This window comes from Pongo pygmaeus, chromosome 9, assembly GCF_028885625.2.
Source record: "Pongo pygmaeus isolate AG05252 chromosome 9, NHGRI_mPonPyg2-v2.0_pri, whole genome shotgun sequence".
NCBI lineage: Eukaryota > Metazoa > Chordata > Mammalia > Primates > Hominidae > Pongo > Pongo pygmaeus.
The window spans coordinates 66,497,985-66,521,341 of NC_072382.2; the positions used below are offsets into that span (position 1 = coordinate 66,497,985).

At 38.8% G+C, this 23,357-nt stretch overlaps 1 protein-coding gene across 1 annotated transcript in view; it reads right to left on the bottom strand.

Annotated features, from left to right (window-relative positions):
• Nucleotides 1-23,357, bottom strand: part of SWAP70 (switching B cell complex subunit SWAP70) — an 85,532-nt gene that overhangs the window by 37,172 nt on the left and 25,003 nt on the right. The window contains exons 2-3 of the mRNA XM_054439276.2: nucleotides 19,393-19,533; nucleotides 1,300-1,473 (exon numbers count right to left, since the gene is read on the bottom strand). Coding sequence (XP_054295251.1) covers nucleotides 1,300-1,473; nucleotides 19,393-19,533 — 315 coding nt within the window. The remainder of the gene's footprint in view (nucleotides 1-1,299; nucleotides 1,474-19,392; nucleotides 19,534-23,357) is intronic.

The window sequence follows — 23,357 nt, forward strand, 5'->3', positions numbered from 1 at the left end:
TACTCGGAGGGGTGGAGAATCATTTGAACCTGGGAGGTGGAGGTTGTAGTAAGCCAAGATTGCGCCATTGCAATCCAGCCTGGGCAATAAGAGCGAAACTCTGTCTCAAAAAGAAAAAAAAAAAAAAAAAAAAATTCCCCTTTTGGCTGGAATCAGCCATTGTGGCTGTTTCTAAGTAAGCATCCTGACTGGCAACTCAGTCAAGCTGGATACCTCCCTCACTCCTTTTAGAACATGCCCTTTGCTTTTCTGACTCATAAAACACTGCCTACTGTTGCTTCCATCCAGAATTCTCCTCTGCCTTCACTATTGGTCAAAATCCTTCCCACCCTTTAATGTCTCGGTACGGCCTTTCTAAAGGGCAACTTTGCCTTGTTCATCTAATACCCTGAAAGTGTGCATTTCTTAGGACACAGAATTCCACTGCTGGAAGTTTATTCAAAGAAAATAATCAGACTAGTATGCAAAAATGCATGTAATAAGAGTAGTCTTAAGAGTTACTGAGTACATACTATGTGCTAGGCATTAAACTAAATCCTTTAAATGCAGAATTTCACAACCCTTAGAGTAAACATTGTAATTGGCTTTATTTCACAGATGAGAAAATGAAGATTTGCAGGTTAAATCATTTGTCCAAGGTTAAGGGATTATAGATGACTTTTTTTTAAGTGTGGGGACTACAGCTGATTTTAATTGTGTATATTAATCTTTTCTGAATTTTCTACTGTAATAACCATGTATTAACATGTGTCACTTTTTAGGACAGTTAGATAGCACAGAAGCCATACTCCTATTATTTTTTTCCTTTGGAAGTTTAGGGAAAATAACAAAACAAGCATTCTGTTTCTTTTACTTTGAAAGGTATGGAAAGTCATCACCCTGGACCTTGAAACAAGAATAGTATTTACTCACACAAAACAGCCCTGAAAACAACATTCTGGATCTTATGTGTTTCCCACGTACCAGCACTCAGCCACTACGTTTTGTCAATATGCAAGTAGTATGAAAATTATGTTATGACTTGTACAGAATACTCTTTGGACATGAGAATAGATTCACTTATCATCATAGTCATTTAGAGAAGAAGAGACCCACTTTCCCTGTAAATCTCCAGGGGTATTACATGCCCCAAATTACTATATTTGGGGCTTTTCTATATTCAGGCTGCTTTGCCTCTGATCCAAAAACACTAGTCAAGGATCTCCTTCCATATCTATGCTGAATTAACAGAAAAAATACCAAGCCAGGTCTATTAAATGCTAAAATGACCAAGTAAAAACTCCCCAAGCCACACCTTACCTCTTCTGACACAATAATTAATGGATACTTGTCTTCAGATAAAAAGTTGAAAATAACCCATATTTTAAATGCATCTTCTTCTGTAATGAGCAGGGGATTCTTTGTGAGGTTTTTTTTGACACAGAGGGTCCAACACATCCTATTGAATTCAATCTTGTCAAAGTTGTCTTGGACCTAAAAAGGAATAAGGAAAAACTCCAACACATCAGTCCGATATAAGCAGTATGTAAGGCAAGTAAAATAGAAAGACAAAGCCTCCTTTGGCTCCCATTTTAATCAATCCAGTTAACCAATAGCCATATCCTACATATTTGCTTTAGGTATTACACTTTCAGTGGCTCAATTAAGATGTTACATTTAGCATGACACTGAACCAACATGTCCATATCACTCCCTTGGCACATAAAATACTGACCTCTCAAATAGTTACTGTTTCATGTGTACACACTATCTTCCTGTTAATAAATAGACTACCAATCCTAGCACTGACCTCTCAAATAGTTACTGTTTCATGTGCATACACTATCTTCCTATTAATAAACAGGCTACCAATCCCAGCACATAGAAGAAACTGAGAATGTCAATTACTCAGTATGAGCCAAGTACAGGTACATTATCTTTACATATATGGTCAAAGAAGAGGCTGGGTATGGTGGCTCATGCCTGTAATCCCAGCACTCTGGGAGGCCGAGGCAGGCGGATCACCTGAGGTCAGGAGTTTGAGACCAACCTGACAAACATGGAGAAACCACATCTCTAGTAAAAATACAAAAATTAGCCGGGCGTGGTGGCGCATGCCTGAACCCGGGAGGCGGAGGTTGCAGTGAGCTGAGATCGCGCCATTGCACTCCAGCCTGGGCAACAAGAGCGAAACTCCATCTCAAAAAAAAAAAAAAAAGGAAGAAGATACCTTCTTTTGGGGAAAACTATTTAACTGAAATTCTAAAACAACAATCCTGCCATTCATTCACTTGTTCACGTATCCAGTGTTCCCTCAGCATCTATTACGAGCCAAGTACTAAGATTACATAGGCATGAGCCACTGCGCCTGGCCTATTTTTTATTTTTATTTTTTTAACACTGCTTATATTAATTTAAAAAATAAATAGAGATGAGGTCTTGCTATATTGCCCAGGCTGGTCTCAAACTCCTAGCCTTAAGCAGTTCTCTTGCATCAGCCTCCCACAGTGCTGGGAGGCACTTTTATATCCTATAAACTAAGGATATAAAGATGAAGAACTAGGTCTGTGCTCTTAAAATGTTCACCGTTTATTAGGGAAAACAGATATGCAAATAAATTTTCATATAACTGTGTATAATTTAACAGTGTATAATTCAATAGAATTGTTCACTCATTTGACAAATAAAATTTAGATCATAATTATTATTTGCCAAAGACAGTACAAAGATACTCAACATAATACTCGCCTATGTTCCCAAGGAATGTAAAGACAATTACAGCAGAGTGTGACAAGTACTGTAATAGAGATAAGCAGAGGATTTTGTGGGAGCACTGAGGAGCTAACACAATCTTGACATCTGGGGAAAGATTCGCAGAAAGAGTGACAGGACAACAGAGCTGAGTTCTCAAGCAGCATCAAGAGTCAAACAGATCAAGAATGGGATAAAGGGTATTCCCGGTAGAAAAGAATGTGAGAAAGCCCCGAAGTGGAGGCAAGCATGGTCAGTTGGGAAGAACTGAGAGTATTTAATGTAAATGGGGCACCTGGTGCTGGAGGGTGGTATAACTAAGGCTCTTCATAAGTGCAAGTAACAGAAACCAACTTGGGTTCCTTTAAAAACAAAAGGAATTTATTGGAAAAACAATGGGTAACCTCACAGATCTAACGCAAGGGCTAGAAAAATCTAGGCTCTGAAATTAGGCTGGTATGAAGGTAGAGTAGGCAGCCAGAACTGTGGCTGAACCACTCACGGGAACAGTCTGGTGGAGACACCACTGCCTGTATAACATGAGAGCACCCTCACTATTACCACTGCTACCACTGACCCTGTCCATGATCTTCTGCATCACTCACTGCAGATTCAAAGTTCTATTGGCTGAGCCTGGGTCACATTCCTGTGCTCTAGCTGCCAAGGAACAGGGAAAAATGAGTACCTGAACTTTCCAGATTTTGAGGTGTGAGACAGGTCCTGTTCCCCACCAAGACTCTGTAGAATTTCCCAAATGTAAGAAAAAAGTTCAGATGCTAGACAGACAGACAGACAGACACACACACACACACACACACACACACAAAAGGCAAATTTCCACTACATGGGACACAGTGAAAGACAAGCCAGTGAGGTAGGTGAAGACCAGATCATTAGGAGATTTATCATTCATGTTAAGGAGTTAGGACTTTATCTGGACTGAAAGAGTTGAAGGTAGTAATAGATACACTCTTCATTTTAAAGGCCACATTCTGCACCAGTGCAGTGCCTCACTCCTGTAGTCCCAGCACTATGGGAGGCTGATGCAAGAGAACTGCTTAAGGCTAGGAGTTTGAGACCAGCCTGGGCAATATAGCAAGACCTCATCTCTATTTATTTTTTAAATTAATATAAACAATGTTAAAAAAATAAAATAAAAAATAAATTTAAAAATATGTATAACAATACAAAAAAATAAAATAAAAATAAAAATAAACATAAAAATAAAAAATAGGCCAGGCACAGTGGTTCATGCCTATGTAATCTCAGCACTTTGGGAGGCCAAAGCATAAAGATTCCTTGAGCCCAGGAGTTTTGAGACCAGCCTGGGCAACAGAGAGAGACCCAGTCTCTACAAATAATAATTTTAAAAATTAGCTGAGCACAACAGTGCATGCCTGTGTTCCCAGCTACTCAGGAAGGTGAGGCAGAAGGATTGCTTGCACCCAGGAGGTCAAGGCTGCAGTTAGCCATGATCATGCCACTGCACTCCAGCCTTGGAGACAGGGCAAGACACTTTCTCAAAAAAAAAAAAAAAAAAATTTTTTTTTGAAAAATTAAAAAAAAAAGCCATATCCTGGAATAACATGGAAGATGTACTGGAGGAGGCAGGCATGGGCAGCAGAATAACATCAGCGAAGCATTTCTTTTTAGAAAGATATGAACAAAGCATTTTTTTTACTATATGAAAGAAGTCACCAGCTGTCTGCAGGCAGAAGTTTCACCTGATCTCTAACTTTAATTTGCAGCTGGCAAACCAGTCCTCCAGGAGCAGAAAGAGCTCCTTTGTGTTCTGCCTTTAGCACCTTGCCTCAGTCTAACATCATTTCCCATGGCCCCATCAAATACAAGTGATCCCATGGAGGGAAAGCAGCAGCAGCAGCAGCAACTGCTGCTGCTTTTCTTTTTTGCCTTATCACTATCACCTTGAAGATTTACTATATGCTAGGCATTTTATATGTTATTTCTCACTTAAATTTTGTATTAGTCCTATAAGGTTAATTATTGCCCCTATTTTACAGATCAGAAAATACAGGTTCCAAAAAACTGAGCATCCTTGAACAACATAGGTTTGAACTTCCAGGGTCCACTTAAATGTGGACTGGATTTTCTTCTGCCTTTGCCACCACTGAGACAGCAAGACCAACAACTTCTGCCTCTTCCTCAGCCTACTCAACAAGAAGACAATGAGGATAAAGACCTTTATGGTGATCCACTTCCACTGAATGAATGTAAATATATTTTCTCTTCCTTATGATCTTCTTAATAACATTTTCTTTTCTCTAGATTACTTTATCATAAGAATAACTGCATATAATACATTTTACATTAAAATATGTGCTAATCAACTGTTTACGTTATTGGTAAGCCTTCCAGTCACAGTAGGCTATTAGGAGTTAAATTTTGGGGGAGTCAAAAGCTATCCTTGGAAGCCAGGCACAGTTGCTCATGCCTGTAATTCCAGCACTTTAGGAGGCCAAGGCGGGTGGATTGCTTGAGTTCAGGAGTTTGAGATCAGCCTGAGCAACATGGTGAAACCCTGTCTCTACCAAAAATACAAAAAATCAGCCAGGCGTGGTGGCATGCATCTGTGGTCCTAGCTGCCCGGGAGGCTGAAGCTGGGGGGAGATCGCACCACTATATGCCAGCCTAGGTGACAAAGTGAGAGACTCTGTCTCAAAAAAAAAAAAAAGTTATACTTGGATTTTCAACTGTGTGGGTTCAAGTGTCAACTGTACATTTACAAAGTTCACATGGCTAGTAAATATCAAAACCAAAGTTTAAACTCAAGCTCAGCAAGGTGTGGTGGCTCACGTCTATAATTCCAATGCTTTGGGAGGCTGAGGTGGAAGGATTGCTTGAGACCAGGAGCTCGAGACCAATATGGGCAATATAATGACATCTTATTTCTACCAAAAACATTTTTTTTTTAATTAGCCAAGCATGTTGGCATGTGCCTTTAGCCCCAACTACTCAGGAGACTGAGGCAGGAGGATCACTTGAGCCTGGGAGGTGGAGGCTGCAATGAAGGCAAGACTGTGCTGCTGCACTCCAGCCTGGGCGACAGAGTGAGACTCTGTCTGAGGGGAAAAAAAAAAAAAAACCCAGCCTGGGCAACATAGTGAGACCCCTGTCTCTAAAGAAAAACATTTTTTAATTAGTAGGGTATGGTGGTTTGTGCCTATAGTCCTAGCTTGTCAGGAGGCTGAGGTGGGAGGCTCGTTTGAGCCCAGAAATTCACAGCTGTAGTGAGCTGTGATCATGCCGCTGTACAGATCCACACTCTAGTCTGGGTGACAGAGCGCAACTCTGTCTCAAATGCTAGCTCTTCCCACCATACCAAACTGCTTATAGAACTCAGTAGGTGGAGGCCATCTATGGGATGAATGCCATCTATGCAGAACATTTCCAAGGCCACCACCACCAACTCTATCCACACCCCACAAAACACTAAGTGGAAGATATGCCACACAGGGGAAATGACATGTGCACAAAAGCAGATAGCCTTGCTCTGAGAACAAGAAGTGATTCTAAGTGGATTATGTGGTGAATCATAGGGTTCCTGAGGGGAAGTGGCTAGATATACAGCTGGAAAAGCAAACATAAGACCAAATCACAAAGGGCTTCATAATTTTAAGAAATAGCCTGTAGGAAAACAGTTCAAGGATTTTAGAACAGAATACAAAGAACTCCTACAATTCAATAACAGAAAAACAAATAAGCGAATTTTAAAACGGGCAAAGGAATTATTCGACATGTCTCCAAATAAGATATACAAACGGCCAACAAGCATATGAGAAGATGCTTAACATCACTTATGATTGGGGAAATGCAAATCAAAACACGATGTGATATCACCTCACACCTGTTAGAATGGTCACTATCAAAAAAACCAGACAATAACAAGCGTTATTGTTAGGATGTGGAGAAATTTGAACCCTTGCACACTGTTGGTGGGATTGTAAAATGGTGCAGCTGCTATGGAAAACAGTGTGGAAGTTCCTCAAAAAGTTAAAAATAGAACTACCATATGATCTAGCAATCCCACTTCTGGATATACATCCAAAAGAACTGCAAACAGGACCTTAATGAGACATTTGCACATCTATACCCACTACAGCATAATTCACAATAGCCAAGATGTGGAAGCAACCTAAATGTCCATCCAAGGATGAATGGATAAAGAAAATGTGATATACATTGGGTGCAGTGTACACTTCTTGGGTGACAGGTGCACCAAAATCTCAGAAGTTACCACTAAATAGCTTATCTATATAACAAAAAAACCACCTGTTCCCCCAAAACTATTAAAGTTTAAAAAAATTTTTTTAATTTTTTAAAAGAAAACAAGGGCCAGACACAGTGGCTCACGCCTGTAATCCCAACACTTTGGGAGGCCGAGGCGGGTGGATCACTTGAAGTCAGGAGTTCGAGACCAGCCTAGCCAACATGGTGAAACCTCGTCTCTACAAAAAATACAAAAATTAGCCAGGCATGGTGGCAGGCACCTGTAATCCCAGCTACTAAGGAGGCTGAGGCAGGAGAGTCACTTGAACCCCGGAGGCGGAGGCTACAGTGAGCCAAGATCGCACCACTACACTCCAGCCTGAGCGACAGGATGAGACTCTGTCTCAAAAAAAAAAAAAAAGAAAGAAAAAGAAAATGTGTTATATATATACAATGAAGTATTATTCAGCCTTAAAAAAAGAAGGAAATGCTGTCATAGATGACAATAGGGAAGAACCCTGAGGACACTATGTTAAATGAAATAAGTCAATCAAAAAAAGACAAATACAGCATGATTCTACTTATAATAGAAGGTATCTAAAGTAATCAAATACACTTTAAAAAAATAGTAGAATGGTAATTGCCAGGGCCAAGGGGAAAAGGAAAAGAGGTGTTGTTCAAAAGGTGTAGAGTTTCAGTTATGCAAGATAAAAAAGTTCTAAAGTTCTGTTGTACAATAATGTGCATACAATTAAAAATACTGTACTATACCCTTAAAACTGTTGAGGATAAATTTACATTATATATTTTTACCAGTTTTTTTTAAGTATAAAATCCATAGTTTTCATAGAAAGTAGTGCATAAAGCATTAGTATTCAAGTGTTTTCACACAAGGTACAATGTCAAACAAAATAAAGAAATTCAATCCTGGGTTTCCAGAATTTCATATACCATACACTATACCAAATGGTTTTCAAGGCTCTAAGAATAAGAATAAAGAAATATATGTGAAAGAATCTTGCTAAAGAAAAAAAATGCTTCCTTCCTGTAGGAGATAGCTAAAAATAAAGAAAAAAAAGGAAAAAAAATGCTGCAAAGTATTTATTATTAAATTATATGATGTACTGACCATATACACAGCTGTAACAAGAAAAAAAAAATGAGTTCTTTATATGCTAATGTGAACTAATCACCAAGATACGACATGAAGGTACACAACACAAAGAATTACACAATGTCCAGTGAAAAATGCAAGTCACAAAAGACCATATACAGCATGATCCTATTTTTATGTCTCCAGAATAAAAATTAATCATACATTAAGATATACATATATGACAAAACATTTTTCTAATGTGAGAGGAAAATGCACATAAAATTCAGGATGGTGGCTTCCTCTTGGGAGGAGGCAGGGAAATGACAAAAGAGAAGAGCAAAGAGGTTGAGGCAACATTAGTGATGTGTTTCCCAAGATGAGTGGTAGGTTAACAGATGTTCATTTTATTATGCTTTATAATTTTCATATATCCTACAAATATTATTTTGTATATATCATATTATAAAATAAACAAAAAGACAAAATGGGGGGAAAAAAAAACAAGTGCTGATCAATGTATACAGTTCACCAAGTGTACACAGATCACCAGTGTATACAGATCACCAAGTGTATACAGATCACCAAGTATATATATATCACCAGTGCATACAGATCACCAAGTGTATACAGATCACCAGTGTATACAGATCAACCATTTGTGTACAAAGGGGAAAGAACAGATCATCTTTGCTGTTTGTATGAAGTGTAGCAATGTCTGCATCAATATGTCTTTGAGCTGAACTGCAGCTCAAGACTATTATTCTAGATCCTGTCTTTCACTGTGTATCTGTGGATATGCAAATATTTGTTATCTGTCTACTACAGGTCAGTCAGCATCTGGTATGGGAGGAGTCCCACATAAAATAAGACATACGTAGCCTCTAAGGAGCTTCTAGTCCAAGGAGGAAGACAGACTAACAGTTATGTGCAAATGCTCCAATAAAGGGGAATACAGGGAACTCTAGCAGGGCACAGTGGTTCATGCCTGCAATCTCAGTGCTTTGGGAGTCCAAGGCAGGCAGATGACTTGAGGCCAGGAGTTCGAGACCAGCCTGGCCAACATGGTGAAACCCAGTCTCTACTAAAAATACAAATTACCCAGGCGTGGTAGCTCGCACCTGTAATCTCAGCTACTCGGGAGGCTGAGGCATGAGAACCACTTGAACCCGGGAGGTGGAGGTTGCAGTGAGCCGAGATTATACCATTGCACTCCAGCCTGGGCAACACAGAAAGAGTGTCTCAAAAAAATAAAATAAAATAAAATAAAATAATATAAAATAAAATAATAAAAATTAAAAAAAAAAAAAGAGGGAAGATGGAGGTCCTCTTTCCTTGCCTAATGCAGCCATGGCTCGTGGTCCCAAGAAGCATCTGAAGCAGGTAGCAACTCCAAAGCATTGGATGCTGGATAAATTGACCAATGTGTTTGCACAGTGAGGCCATATATATACACAGTAAGGCCATAAATATATATATGGTCTCTCTCTATATAGACAGTAAACAGAATTGTGTCTGTTATTAAAATATTATAGAACATACTGGGAAATTCTCAGAAATCCAGAATTTGGATAGGGATGATGGCCACACAACATAGTAAATACATTCACAACTATTTTACTGTACACTTTAAAATGGTAGGTTTTATGTTATGTGAATTATATCTCAATGGTTTTATAGTTTCACAAAACCATTTAAACCAGAGCAAGAGCCAAGAAGGGGAAAGTAAAATGGTAGGCTCTTCTCATATAACTACATATATATTTCTAACCTCAAACTCTTTCCTGAGTCCCAGTTCTATATTTTATTACAACTCACATGAAATCATGAATTCTTTGAAATCAAAGGCCATATCTTATTCAGCTTTGTACCCCTCTGCCTGGTTTGCAGTATTAATTTGCTCATTCATTCATTCAAATCATCGTGAGTGTTTACCAGGTACCAGTTACTATGCTAAGAGCTGGATAACAGTGAACCAGTTCTTGCCATCACAGAACTCACAGTCTGGAGAGGGAATCAGACACCAAACAACACAGCAACAACCCAACCACTGGTACGTGCTATAGAGGAAAAGCACAGGCTGCTGCGGGAAACACATTATAGGAGAGCTGGTTAGCTCTGGGAAGGGTGGGTTCCACCAGGAGAAACCTCCCTGAGGAAGTGACAACCAAGTCCAGAGCTAAAGGATCAACAAAAATTCGCTGCATTTGATGGGCGGAGTTGGCCTTACAGCACAGGAAGCAGCATTTCTGAAGGCTCTGAGGCAGGAAGGGTCTTGGTAATCTGAGGAACAGAGAGAAGGCCAACATGGTTGCACTAAAGTGAACAACCCACATGTCCAACAACTGATGAACTGAATATGTAAACAAAACATGGTATATCCATAACGGAATGTTTTTCAGCCATAAAAAGGAATGAAGTATTGTTACAGGATACAATGTGGATGAACCCTGAAAACATTATGCTAAGTGAAAGAAGCCAGATACAAAAGGCTGGCTATTGTATCATTTCATTAATATTATACATCCAGAATAGGCAAATACATATAGACAGAAAGTAGATTTGCACTTGCCTAGAGCTATAGGGGAGAGGGAGTGATTGCTAAATGGGTATGAGATTTTGGGGGCAGCAGTGAGATGAAAATATTCTAAAATCAATTGTGGTAATGGTTGCAGTAAATGAACAAAAAACCCACTAAGTGGTACATGTTAAATACACTAATTGTATGGTATGTAATTTATATCTCAATAAAACTGCTACTTTAAAAAACAATATATCTTTACAGTACATGACTCACATTGCTGGCCAAAGTATCCATCAGTATAGTCATTCATGTTTCTCAGCATGAAACCCCTTTATTTACTCAAAAGTTTATAGTCCTCTATAGTTTCACAAATACAATGAAAATGTGAGTCCAACTTGGTCATTGCATCAAATTAAAACTATGTAACTTTCAGTCAGGTGCAGGGGCTCGCACCTATAATCTCAGCACTTTGGGAGGACAAGGCAAGAGGATCATTTGAGCCCAAGAGTTCAAGACCAGCCTGGACAACATAGTGAGACCTCTGCAAAAAAAAGCTAAAAATTAGCCAGGCATGGTGGTGCACACATGTAATTCCAGCTACTCCCCAAGCTACTTGGAAGGCTAAGGTGGGAGGATCTCTTGAGACCAGCAGGGCAAGGTTGCAGTGAGCCATGATCATGTCACTGCACTCCAGCCTGGGCAAGAGAGCAAGACCTTATCTCAGAAAACAAAAAAACAAAACAAAACAAAACAAAACCCACACTATGTAACTTTCAAACAACAATGAACGAAAAAATAGCACAGGCTAAAGAGCAATAAAAAAGAACCGCAGGAAAGCACAGGTTTGGGTGTTTAAGAACAGTACCACTTCCTACTAAACGATGTTGTTAGGCACACATCTGAAGTGCTTTGAGCACTGACGGGAGTCATTTCATTAACAGAAGAAACTTGAGACTACACTTTATAAAAGAATTATAAGTGACATATGAACAAGAAAGTACACCAAGGGGAAAAAGCATAAATGTTAGACTAGAAAAACAGAATGCAGAGGCTGCTAGGCTCTAGAGGAGAGACATACTGAACTGAAAAGTTTCTCTGTGTTTTTCTTTTGTGTATGTTTCTAAAAAACCAAATACAAAAAGGCTTCTGTTAGAAAGCACCAGATTCCCCAATTGGAACTTGGCATACTGCCAATGGATTAATGATTTTAATCATATAGCCCAAACCAAGCCTTAATATGAGAATCAGAGAAAAGAACTGACAAGATTTGGACTAGCAAGCCTAATCAGCCATTAAATCTCATGGAAGAATTAGACTGCCTTAAAAATACGCTGAAGCAAAACTAGTTTTTTATATACTTTATTGGTACTAACTAGAAGGTAGTAATATACCACTTTCTTCAATTATTCACTGTCAGATAATCCAGCAATAGTGTCTCTGCCAAAAAAAAAAAAAAAAGAGCCCACAAAAGTTTCTTCCTAGACGTTTAAAGAATTCCATTCCTTTACTAAACAAGGATTTTTTTTTTTTTTTTTTTAACAGACAAGGTCTTACTTTGTTGTCCAGGCTGCTCTAGAACTCCTGGGCTCAGGTGATCCTCCTGCCTCAGCCTCCCAAAGTGCTGAGATTACAGGCATAACCTAACACGCCCAGCCAAGAAGGAATTTAAAAATTTAACATTTAGGGCCTGGCACAGTGGCTCACGCCTATAATCCCAGCACTTTGGGAGGCCGAGGCAGGTGGATCACCTGAGGTCAGGAGTTCAAGACCAGCCTGGCCAACATGGTGAAACCCCGTCTCTACTAAAAATACAAAAAGTAACTGGGCGTGGTGGCAGGCACCTGTAATTCCAGCTACTTGGGAGGCTGAGGCAGGAGAATCGCTTGAACTCAGAAGGCAGAGGTTGCTGTGAGCCAAGATTGCACCATCACACTTCAGCCTGGGGAACAAGAGTAAGACTTGTTTCAAAAAAAAAAGTTAACATTTGGAAGGAAAAAATACTTGGTAAAGGAACAACAGACAGGTTAATCATTTGAAGTCTCAGGAAAGCTGAAAATTAATTCTATCGATGTGAAATAATAAAGTAAACACAAAAACCAACCGTAAAAATTACTTTTTGGAAAGTTTCAATACAATTTAACTCTTGGTACCAACCTCCTCAGAATAATTCTCCCAGGCAAAGGCAGAAAACCCCTAAAACAACCTGGGAAAAAAACTGAAAAAAAACTGACCAAAATGAACACTAAGGAACACCATACACTAATTAAGACAAGAGAATCACCTTAAAACAACTTGAGACAGAAGAAAACTGGATGAAAACTGAGCAAGTGTGAGGTAATCAAAATGGCTTTTAAGCAACTATACTCCTCCCTGCCTTCAACCAATATTTCCCCCATGTATCCAAATATTAGACATTGGAAAAAAACTTAATTCCTAAAGGGAGTAATTAATCCTTCAATAGTACAGTTAAAGAAACATTGGTGGTGAAGTTAAATGGCTTAGGTTCAAAAATCTACCTACGATTTATTAGCTAGGCCACCTTAAGCTGTTTCCTCTTTAGTTAATGGGGGGATAATTCCAGTTCTGCCTCACAGAATTAACATGAAGATCAAATGAGACAGTATGTATACATGACAGCATACCTTGCAACTGTTTAATAACTATTTCATATTTTCTCTGCATAGCTGATTATAATCTGTAAGTTTCATGTTAACATTCTTCAGTCACTGTTGGCATTTCTTTTTTCAACCAAGTTTCAAATAAGGCACTAATCTTTGCTCAATTTAAACTCAAACCATGGAAACCTTGGCTGCTTTACTTGGATTGCAGGACTGGCAAAATTCCACTCCAGGTGGCTAAGCAATAATAAACAAGGGCTCACTGTTTCATCACATCCTCATTCCCTCCGTGAATAAGTTTCTCTCCAAATTTAGTGGCTCATTTTGGACTTTTAAAATACTACTATATTTCCTCCCCCAGTTATAAAACTTTCAAAACTTGAAATACTAAAACAAAGAACATTTTAAAACTAAATAAAATTCAGTAAGTTTAAAGAATGTCACACCAAGGAGAACAAAATGCAGTAGTAGGGTACAGCACTTCAAGATATTAAACCATGTTTCTCTATCCACTGGCCCAGCACACACAAATTCTAGCACTGAAATAAGAAAAACATATTCGGATTTCTGAGAATTTCCCAGTATGTTCTATAATATTTTAATAACAGACACAATTCTATTTACTGTCTATATCTAGAGACTATATATATATATATATACAGCCTGGGTGACACAGACCATTGTGCCACAGTGCAGTGGCACAATCATAGCTCACTGTAACCTCAAACTCCTAGACCCAAGTGATCCTCCCACCTCAGTCTCTCAAGTAGTTAGGACTACAGGCATGTGCCACCAAGCCTGGCTAATTTTTAAGTTTTTTTATAGAGATAGGATCTCACTATGTCACCCAGGATGGTCTTGAACTCCTGGGCTCAAATGATGCTCCTACCTCAGCCTCCCAAAGCACTGGGATTACAGGCATGAGCCACTGTGCCCAACCAGTGTCTATCATTAAACACACATACACACAGCAGGCCATCAAGTATTTGTCTTCTATAGTTTTATTATAAGTATATATGAAATATATTCAGCAAATATTTGACATATTAGACATATTTACATATAATAAAACTATAGAACACAAATAAGCTACCTGAGCAATAAACAGAACAGCAACAAAAAAAAAAGCATTATACTGTAAAGTGCTGAGACTTTACACACCAATTTTGGTACAATTTAATTATTTTTTATTGAGATATAATTCACATACCACAAAATTCACCCTTTTAAAGTATACAATTCAGTGGTTTTCAATATATTCATAAGGCTTTATCACTGGTTAATTCTAGAATATTTTCATCATCCCAAAAAGAAACCCAAGACTACTAGTAATCACTCACCATTCCTACCTCCCCCTCACCCCAAGAAACCTCTAATCTACTTTGTATCTCTATTTACTTGCCTATTTTGGACATTTCATATAAATAGAATCATACCATATGTTGCTTTTGCGAATTTAATTTAACGTTATCTTTCATTATCATGTGGTTTTTCTTCCTTCTTTTTTTCCTAATTAAAGCATGATCATGTACCACATGATAACTATAGTTAATAACAATGTATTAAATACCTAAAAATTGCTAAGAGAGTAGACTTTAAGTATTCTCACCACAAATAAGGATGTGAAGTAAGGCACATTACCTAGTTTCACTTTACCATTCCACAATGTATACACATTGCAAAGCATCATGTTGTATCCCATAAATATATTTTTTTGGTCAATTAAAAAAATAAATAGGAAGAAGAGAAAAAAGCACAATCAGGGTAATGTTATCATCTCTGCAAAGGAAATTCTTTAAAAACATGCATTGAGGTTGGGCACAATGGCTCACACCTGTAATCCCAACACTTTGGGATGCTGAGGCAGGCAGACCACCTGAGGTCAGGAGTTGGAGACTAGCCTAGCCAACATGGTGAAACTCCATCTCTACTAAAAATACAAAAATTATCCAGGTGTGGTGGCACATGCCTGTTGTTGCAGCTACTCAGGAGGCTGAGGAAGGAGGATGGCTTGAGCCCGGGAGGCAGAGGACACAGTGAGCCGAGATCATGCCACTGCACTCCACACTGCAGCCTGGGGGACAAAGAGAGACTCCCTCTCAAAAAAAAAAAAAAAAAAAGAACCCAGGGCAGGCACAGTGGCTCACGCCTGTAATCCCAGAACTTTGGGAGGCCAATGGGGGCAGATCACCTGAGGTCAGGAGTTTAAGACCAGCCTGGCCAACATGGTAAAACCCCATCTCTACAAAAAATGCAAAAATTAGCCGGGCGTGGTGGCACACAACTATAATCCCATCTACTGGGGAGGCTGGGGCAAGAAAATTGCTTGAACCCAGGAGGCGGAGGATGCAGTGAGCTGAGATCATGCCACTGTACTCCAGCCTGGGTGACACAGCGTGACCTGGTCTCAAAAAAAAAAAAAAAAAAAACATGTATTGGCCAGGCATGGTGGCTCACATCTGTAATCCCAGGACTGTGGTAAGCCCAGGTGGGAGGATTGCATGAGGGCAGGAGTTCAAGACCAGTCTGGGAAACATAGTGAGATCCTGTCTCTATAAAAAATGTTAAAACTTAGCCAGGTGTGGTGGCACGCAGCTGTAGTCCTTACTACTCAAAAGGCTGAGGCAAGAGGACTACTTTATTTAGCATAGGAGTTCAAAGTTGCAGGGAGCTGTGACTGCATTACTGCACTCCAGCCTACACGACAGAGCAAGACACTGTCTCAAAAAACCAAAAAACATGTATAACACATGAAATACACACACACATATACATAGGCGTGCATACACACAAAGAAAGATCAGGAACTTGTATTGTGAGGCTGATATGGAATAACAGATATAGATACAAAGATTATCACACAGATGAACATTGTAATTTTTAGAATCTTTACTGCAAAATTCTTGAAAAATATTTCTCGTGGTTTCTAAAAAGAATCCTGGCTGGGCACAGTGGCTCATGCCTGTAATCCCAGCACTTTGGGAGGCCGAGGTGGGAGGATCACCTGAGGTCAAGGGTTCAAGACCAATCTGGTCAACATGGTGAAACCCTGTCTCTACTAAAAATACAAAAAATAGCTGGGTGTGGTGGTATGTGCCTGTAATCCCAGCTACTCAGGAGGCTAAACCAGGAGAATCGCTTGAGCCTGGGAGACAGAGGTTGCAGTGAGCCGAGATCGCAGGACTGCATTCCTGCTGGGGAAAGAAGAGCGAAAAAAAGAAAAAAAAAAGAATCCTGACCAACATTTTGGCATTTTCCAAACTATTACATTATTATTATAAATGCTAATTACTATACTTTACTATTGTAAAAAGACATTAAACTATTTTTAAAATTATACATATAAATAATAATAAAAATCTGAAGCCACAGAAAAACATGTATATAGTTGTGTATTTAGGTTTGATGCAAAAATGGAGTTTTTAAAATTTTTTTAATGTTTTATTTATATTTCTTTTGAGACAAGGTCTCACTATGTTGTTCAGGCTAGTCTTGAACTCTTGACCTCAAACAATCCTCCCACCTCAGCATCCCAAAATGCTGGTATTACAGACATAAGCCACTGTGCCCAGCTGCAAGTATTTTACTTTCAATTCGAAAGTATTATCATTATCATTTTTTGAAAGGCATTATTGAAATATACTTGTTATGGAGAATGGTCTGAGCAAAAAATGATAAAAATAGTAAGAATATAAAACTTAGAAGTATACAAAGAAATGTCATGCTTGGTGTTATAAATAGGCAAACGGAGGAATTCACAAACTTTTGATATAAATAAATGATTACTTTCATATCTAAACTAAATGTACATGATATGGAAAGATGACACTAATATATTGTCCAATTAAAAAGATAAGTTGCTTATATCCTACTGGTCACATAAAAAAACCTTTTTTTTTAAAGTTGCAGAGCTGTATGTATAATATGATCCTATTCATGTTGAAACAAAATACCATATATTGATTTGAGGGTGTGTGTACATGTGTATGTGTGTGTGGGTGCATGTGTGTGTATGTTTTCATGTAATTTTTGAAAGTCTACAAAGATATTCTCTAAATTATTAACAATGGTTACTCCAGGAAAATCAGACTACAAAAAATTAAAGCAACGTTCACTTTTTATTTCACATATTTCTGTATTAATTGCTTATGTACTACCTTTTGTAACTTTTTCATCACCAATTTTAAAAATTATTTAAATGTACCATCTTTTCTTGCATTAAATTCAAAACTTTAGTGTGTCAATTTGTAATGATCCAACCCAAGGGAAAAACTGAACATGGCCCCAAACACTAATAGGTGATATTTGACTTCCATGCACCTCACAGGTTTTTTAAAGCATCTTTACTCAGAACATATCCCAGAGAAAGCATCTAACTGGTACCCTGAAAAGTCTGGGATAAGAGTTGGCTGTATAATATCTATACAGTAAAGATAATCATCACTTTTAGTATTCACACATTACTCCACCACTTCCACGCTTTAACAACCATTGCCCCAGCCTGGGCAACATGGCAAAGCTCCATCTCTACAAAAAAAACACAAAAGTGAGCCAGGTGTGGTGGTGTACGTCTGCAGTCCCAATAATGGGAATCTGAGGTAGGAGGGTCACCTGAGCCCGAGGAGGTCAGAGGCTACAGTGAGCTGAGATTGTGCCACTGAACTCCAGCCTGGGTGACAGGGTGAGACCCCTCAAAAAAAACAACTATTGCCAGTACATATGAAACCAGATTTTTTTTCTTCTAAAAACAAAAACAAAACGGATACCTGTGCAGTACATGCAGGTTTGTTACATAGGTATATGTGTGCTGTGGTGGTTTGCAGCACCTATTGACCTATCCTCTAAGTTCCCTCCCCTCGTCCCCCAACCCCCAACAGATCCTGGTGTCTGTTGTTCCCCTCTCTGCGTTCATGTGTTCTCATTGTTCAATTCCCACTTATGAGTGAGAACACGCAGTGTTTGGTTTTCTGTTACTGTGTTAGTTTGCTGAGGATGATGGTTTCCAGCTTCATCCATGTCCCTGCAAAGGACATGATCTCACTCTTTTTTAGGGCAGCATAGTATTCCATGGCGTATATGTACCACATTTTCTTTATCCAGGCTATCATTGATGGGCATTTGGGTTGGTTCCATGTCTTTGCTATTGTAAATAGTGCTGCAATAAACATATGCGTGCACGTTATCTTTTTTTTTTTCTGAGACAGTTTCGCTCTTGTTGCCCAGGCTAGAATGCAATGGCATGATCTCAACTCACTGCAACCTCCACCTCCCAGGTTCAAGCAATTCTCCTGTCTCAGCCTCCTGAGTAGCTGGGATTACAGGAGCATGCCACCACACCTGGGTAATTTTTGTATTTTTAGTAGAGATGGGGTTTCATCATATTGGTCAGGTTGGTCTCAAACTCCTGACCTCAGGTGATCCGCCCGCCTCAGCCTCCCAAAGTGCTGGGATTACAGATGTGAGCCACCCTGCCTGGACATGCATGTATCTTTATAGTAGAATGATTTCTATTCCTTTGGGTATATACCCAGTAACGCAATTGCTGGGTCAAATGGTATTTCTGGTTCTAGATCCCTGAGGAATCGCCACACTGCCTTCCACAATGGTTGAACTAATCTACATCTCCACCAACAGTGTAAAAGCGTTCCTATTTCTCCACAGCCTCGCCAGCATCTATTGTTTCCTGGCTTTCTCATAATCACCATTCTGACTGGCATGAGATGGTATCTCATTGTGGTTTTGATTTGTATTTCTCTGATGATCAGTGATGTTGAGCTTTTTCATATGTTTGTTGGCCATGTAAATGTCTTCTTTTGAGAAGTGTCTGTTCATATCCTTTGCCCACTTTCTGATGGGCTTTTTTCTTGTAAATTTGTTTAAGTTCCTTGCAAATTCTGGATATTAGACTTGATTTTTTTAAAGCACTCTGAGAGAGAATAGGTACAGATTAACACAAAACAGAGTTCTTAATTTCAAAGAATGAACCAAGTTGGAAAAACATCCAACCAAGTTTAGAAGACAGTGGAGGAGAGGGAAGAATAGGAAGCACTGTCAGTCTCTCATTCTTTCTTCCTTTCTGGTTTATCTAGTGATTCTTTGTACCTCAACTCCTTAGTGAACTCACCAACAGGGGGCTTTTGGGCCCACTTGAAACATGCAAACCAAACAATGCTACACCCAAAAAAAGGTTAGAATCATACCTTTTCCAGAATGAACCTGTTTAAATAAGGCATGTAGCCCTGGTTGGACACTGGACCCTCATCATCATCCCTGAAGTGCTCTTCAAGGGCAACCGGGTCATGAGGAACCTTCAGCACTGTGCACAGGTTATGGGAAAGGACCTGCAAGGGAAAAGAAAATCGTTTAAAGACTCCCACTAACCAGCACATGACACCTTCACCATGAATACAACATGCTGCTCCCTGTCCTGGGTAGAGAAAGATGGAAAATAAACTAGCAAAAACAGGGTGAGGGCTGCTCAGCTGCCAGCCCCTACTGGTTACCTGTTATTCTTTCTCATTCCTTCCCAGGTTTGGTTCACTTAGAACTAGTCTCTATTACATGCCTACTATGAGCCAGGCTCCATGCAAGATCTGTGAATATAATACTCCTGTGGTCTTTTACTAATTTGTCCACATCAGAAAGAAAAGCAGGGTGGGGGGGGAAGTGTAAGAGAATGTGTTCAAAATTAAACTTTTCACCAAGTAGAGCAGAGTCAGCCAATTAGAGCTATTAAGAGAAAGAACCTGGTATTGGGAGGCTGCAGCCAGGGGTTCTGGACAAGGAGGCTGACCTGGGCAAGTCACAACCTCTCCAGGCTTTAGTTTTCTCATTTATTCAATAGAAAGGGCCAAATTAATACACCAAATATTAATTAGGAATCTCTAAGTATCTAAACATTTCTAAAATTCTATGACTAGGCTAAATTTCAGCATGAGTATAAAAGAATATAAATATAAAAAGAGAAAGAAATCAAGGGCCTGGATTAGATTTAGGAAAAAATTAAATAGCAAAAATAGGAGTCGCCAACATGGTTAAAAACATTTTACAGAAAACCTGCATTCCATAGCATAAATACATACAAAGGGCTACTGGTCTTGCAATAACCTAAGTTCACACTTCAAAGTCCAGGTACAGTAGTTAAATTAGCAGTCTGGGCTACCTTAGTATTAACCTTGTTTTACATTAAATGAAAATTTTAAGATAGAACTTAAATCCCTTCTGTTTCATTTGTGCTTTCTGAACAGGTCAAATTACATAGCTAAGGCTGTACTTTCTTCAACAGAGCATCTTCCTAGTTGAACCCCAGGCAAAAACATTCCTTATTTTTCTCAGTCCTAAACATTTAACCTTAAGGAGCCACATTCATCTCAATAAATACTTTCATTTGCATTAAGCGAGTCCCTTTTTCTGCATACACATATTTCAGTTAGGAGTTTTTTTAAGATTAAAATTTTTTAATCTATAAAATAATTTGCATATCTTCTTTCTAAATTTGTTTTGTTTCTCAAAGCTTCATTTATGTGGAGATCCTTTTCTACATGCTCTACTGGTTTTAAGGAAGTAAGTTAAGGAAGTAAATTCACAAATGGTTATAAATGCAGTAATGAAGACTACAAAGCAGTCTGTGTTTCTCAAGCAAACCCTGTGTTTGCCAGTAAAGCACATGAAAAGAGTACGGTGGAGCTTTTATTGGAGAATTCTGCACCACAATCAGCAAAATTTTAAATAGATACTTAATTTATATTAGCCTAGTAAATCCTATATACTAAAGATCAATTTCAAGAATATGAAGTGCTTAATAACTGTAAAATGCTGTGGAAATACAAGTATTAAAGAAATGAAATGCACACTTCTCAGATCAGGTTCAAATGTCATTCAAATTTTAAAATCATTTGGAACTTTACCCAAGTTAACAATTCCCAACTACTGGTTAAATTAAGGTATAGCCATAAAACATAAAAACCATGAGAAAGCTTGCTATGTACTGATATGAAAAGATCTCCAACATAAATTAAGTGAAAAAAACAAGGTACCTAAGAATATGTACGCCATCTTTTGTATAAAAGAAAAGGAAGGAAGAAATTCTGGAGGGATATATAAGAAACTAGTAACTATGAAGGGAAGACAAGTTTGATGAGACCAAGGTTAGAAAAAGACTTCACTGTACCTCTTCTTTGTATTAAGTTTTTTAAAAAAAATTAACCTACTCAAAAATGTACTACATATTTTAAAAATTAAATATATATATATTTTTTAAGTGGCCAGCCTAAGATCACATAGATCAATCTATTTATCTTCATAGCCTATACTTTTTCTTCTACATTAACCTGCTGACTAGAAATGAGGTGTAAAAGGAAGATATATTCCACAGCAATGTACCGTGACTAATGGATGAGTGAGCTGTAAGGGCAATAAATGAGTTCAGAAAAGGAGAAATAGTATGTGTTACAGTGACTTCACAGAGGAAGTGAAATGTAACTTATGGCTTACAGGATAGATAAGGATAGCTTTAGGATAGGAATAGAGGCAAATACAAAAATGTCCAGATAGGGGAATAACATGATAAAAGTAGCTGATTAATCCAAAGCCTTCAGGAAACAAAAAACACCATCTCTCCCATACCCACCCTGTTCTCTACCTTAGGGTTTCATAGATTCTCTAACTAAAGTCCTGGCAGGGGCCTTGGATGTCATATTGTCATCCTCATCTTATAAATGGTGACTACAGACTCACAGATATTAAATTTGTTTTTCTTGACTAAAGTTACTGAGAAGAACTGAGACTAGAACTCAGGTTTTGTAATCTCTGGTCCAGCTCTCTCCAGTAATAAGAAACATTATGTCTTCAGTTCTCTAAAGTCAACAATGCTCTTTGTACATATAGATGCTTAGTTTGATTAAGTGATCCCACTGAAGAAGATATAGATTTGAACTCAAGATTTCAGCCTTGGACAATTAAACAGTACTCTTGTTAAACATAGGGATGGCTAAATTCAGTGATAATTTTCTTAACCATCTTTACTTAGTTAAGCAAACTGTGAGGAAGGCAGCACATTATACAAGGCACCTGGAGGAGACCTGCGCTCCAATGTCTCTGCATCCTCACTGTCAAATGAGGAGTTGGACTTGTTTGTAAAACCCTTAACTATCAACCCAAACTCATTTCATAATTTAGATAAGAAGTCCAGCTTTGTGACAGTTTTTTCACTGTTAGTAAGGTCTATAAAAGGGAAGACTTCTTCAAAAAATATAACAACAGGCCGGGCATGGTGGCTTATGCCAATAATCCTAGCACTTTAGGGGGCTGAAACAAGCGGACAGCTAGAGCCCAGAAGTTCAATACCAACCTGGATGACATGGCAAAACCCCATCTCTATAGAAAGTACAAAAGCTAGCTGGATGTGGTGGCACATGCCTGTAGTCCCAGCTACCTGGGAGGCTGAGATGGGAGGCTGAGGTGGGAGGATCACCTGAGCCTAGGGAGGTCGAGGCTGCATTGAGCCATGATCATGCCACTGCACTCCAGCCTTGGTGACAGACGGGGTCCCATCTCAAAAATTAATTAATTAATTATAATAGATATGTATATATAAAACAACCAACTGAATAAAGCAACAATGAAACAGTATTTCTAAAAGAGGAAAAAATTGTGTACTATCTTTAAAACTTTTTTATCAGCAACCTTTCTTTAAAGCTTAGACAGTATCTCAAGTATTTTTTTCTTTTTTAAGATTTATTTGTATTTTTTAAAAATAGAGATGGGGTCTCACTATGTGTGCCCAGGCTAGTCTCAAACTCCTGGGCTCAAGTGATCCTCCCACCTCAGCCTGCCAAAGTGCCAGGATTATACACATGAGCCACCATGCCCAGTCTCAACAAGGTTTTTTGTTTGTTTGTTTTTTGTTTTGAGGCAGAGTCTCACTCTGTCGCCCAGGCTGGAGTGCAATGGCATGATCTCAGCAACCTCTGTCTCCCAGGTTCAAGCAATCTTCCCACCTCAGCCTCCCAAGCAGTGGAATTACAGGCACCTGCCACCACACCCAGCTAATTTTTGTATTTTTAGTAGAGACAGAGTTTCACCATGTTGGCCAGACTGGTCTCAAACTCCTGACCTCAAGTGATCCACTCACCTTGGCCTGCGTGCTGGGATTAGAGGCGTGAAC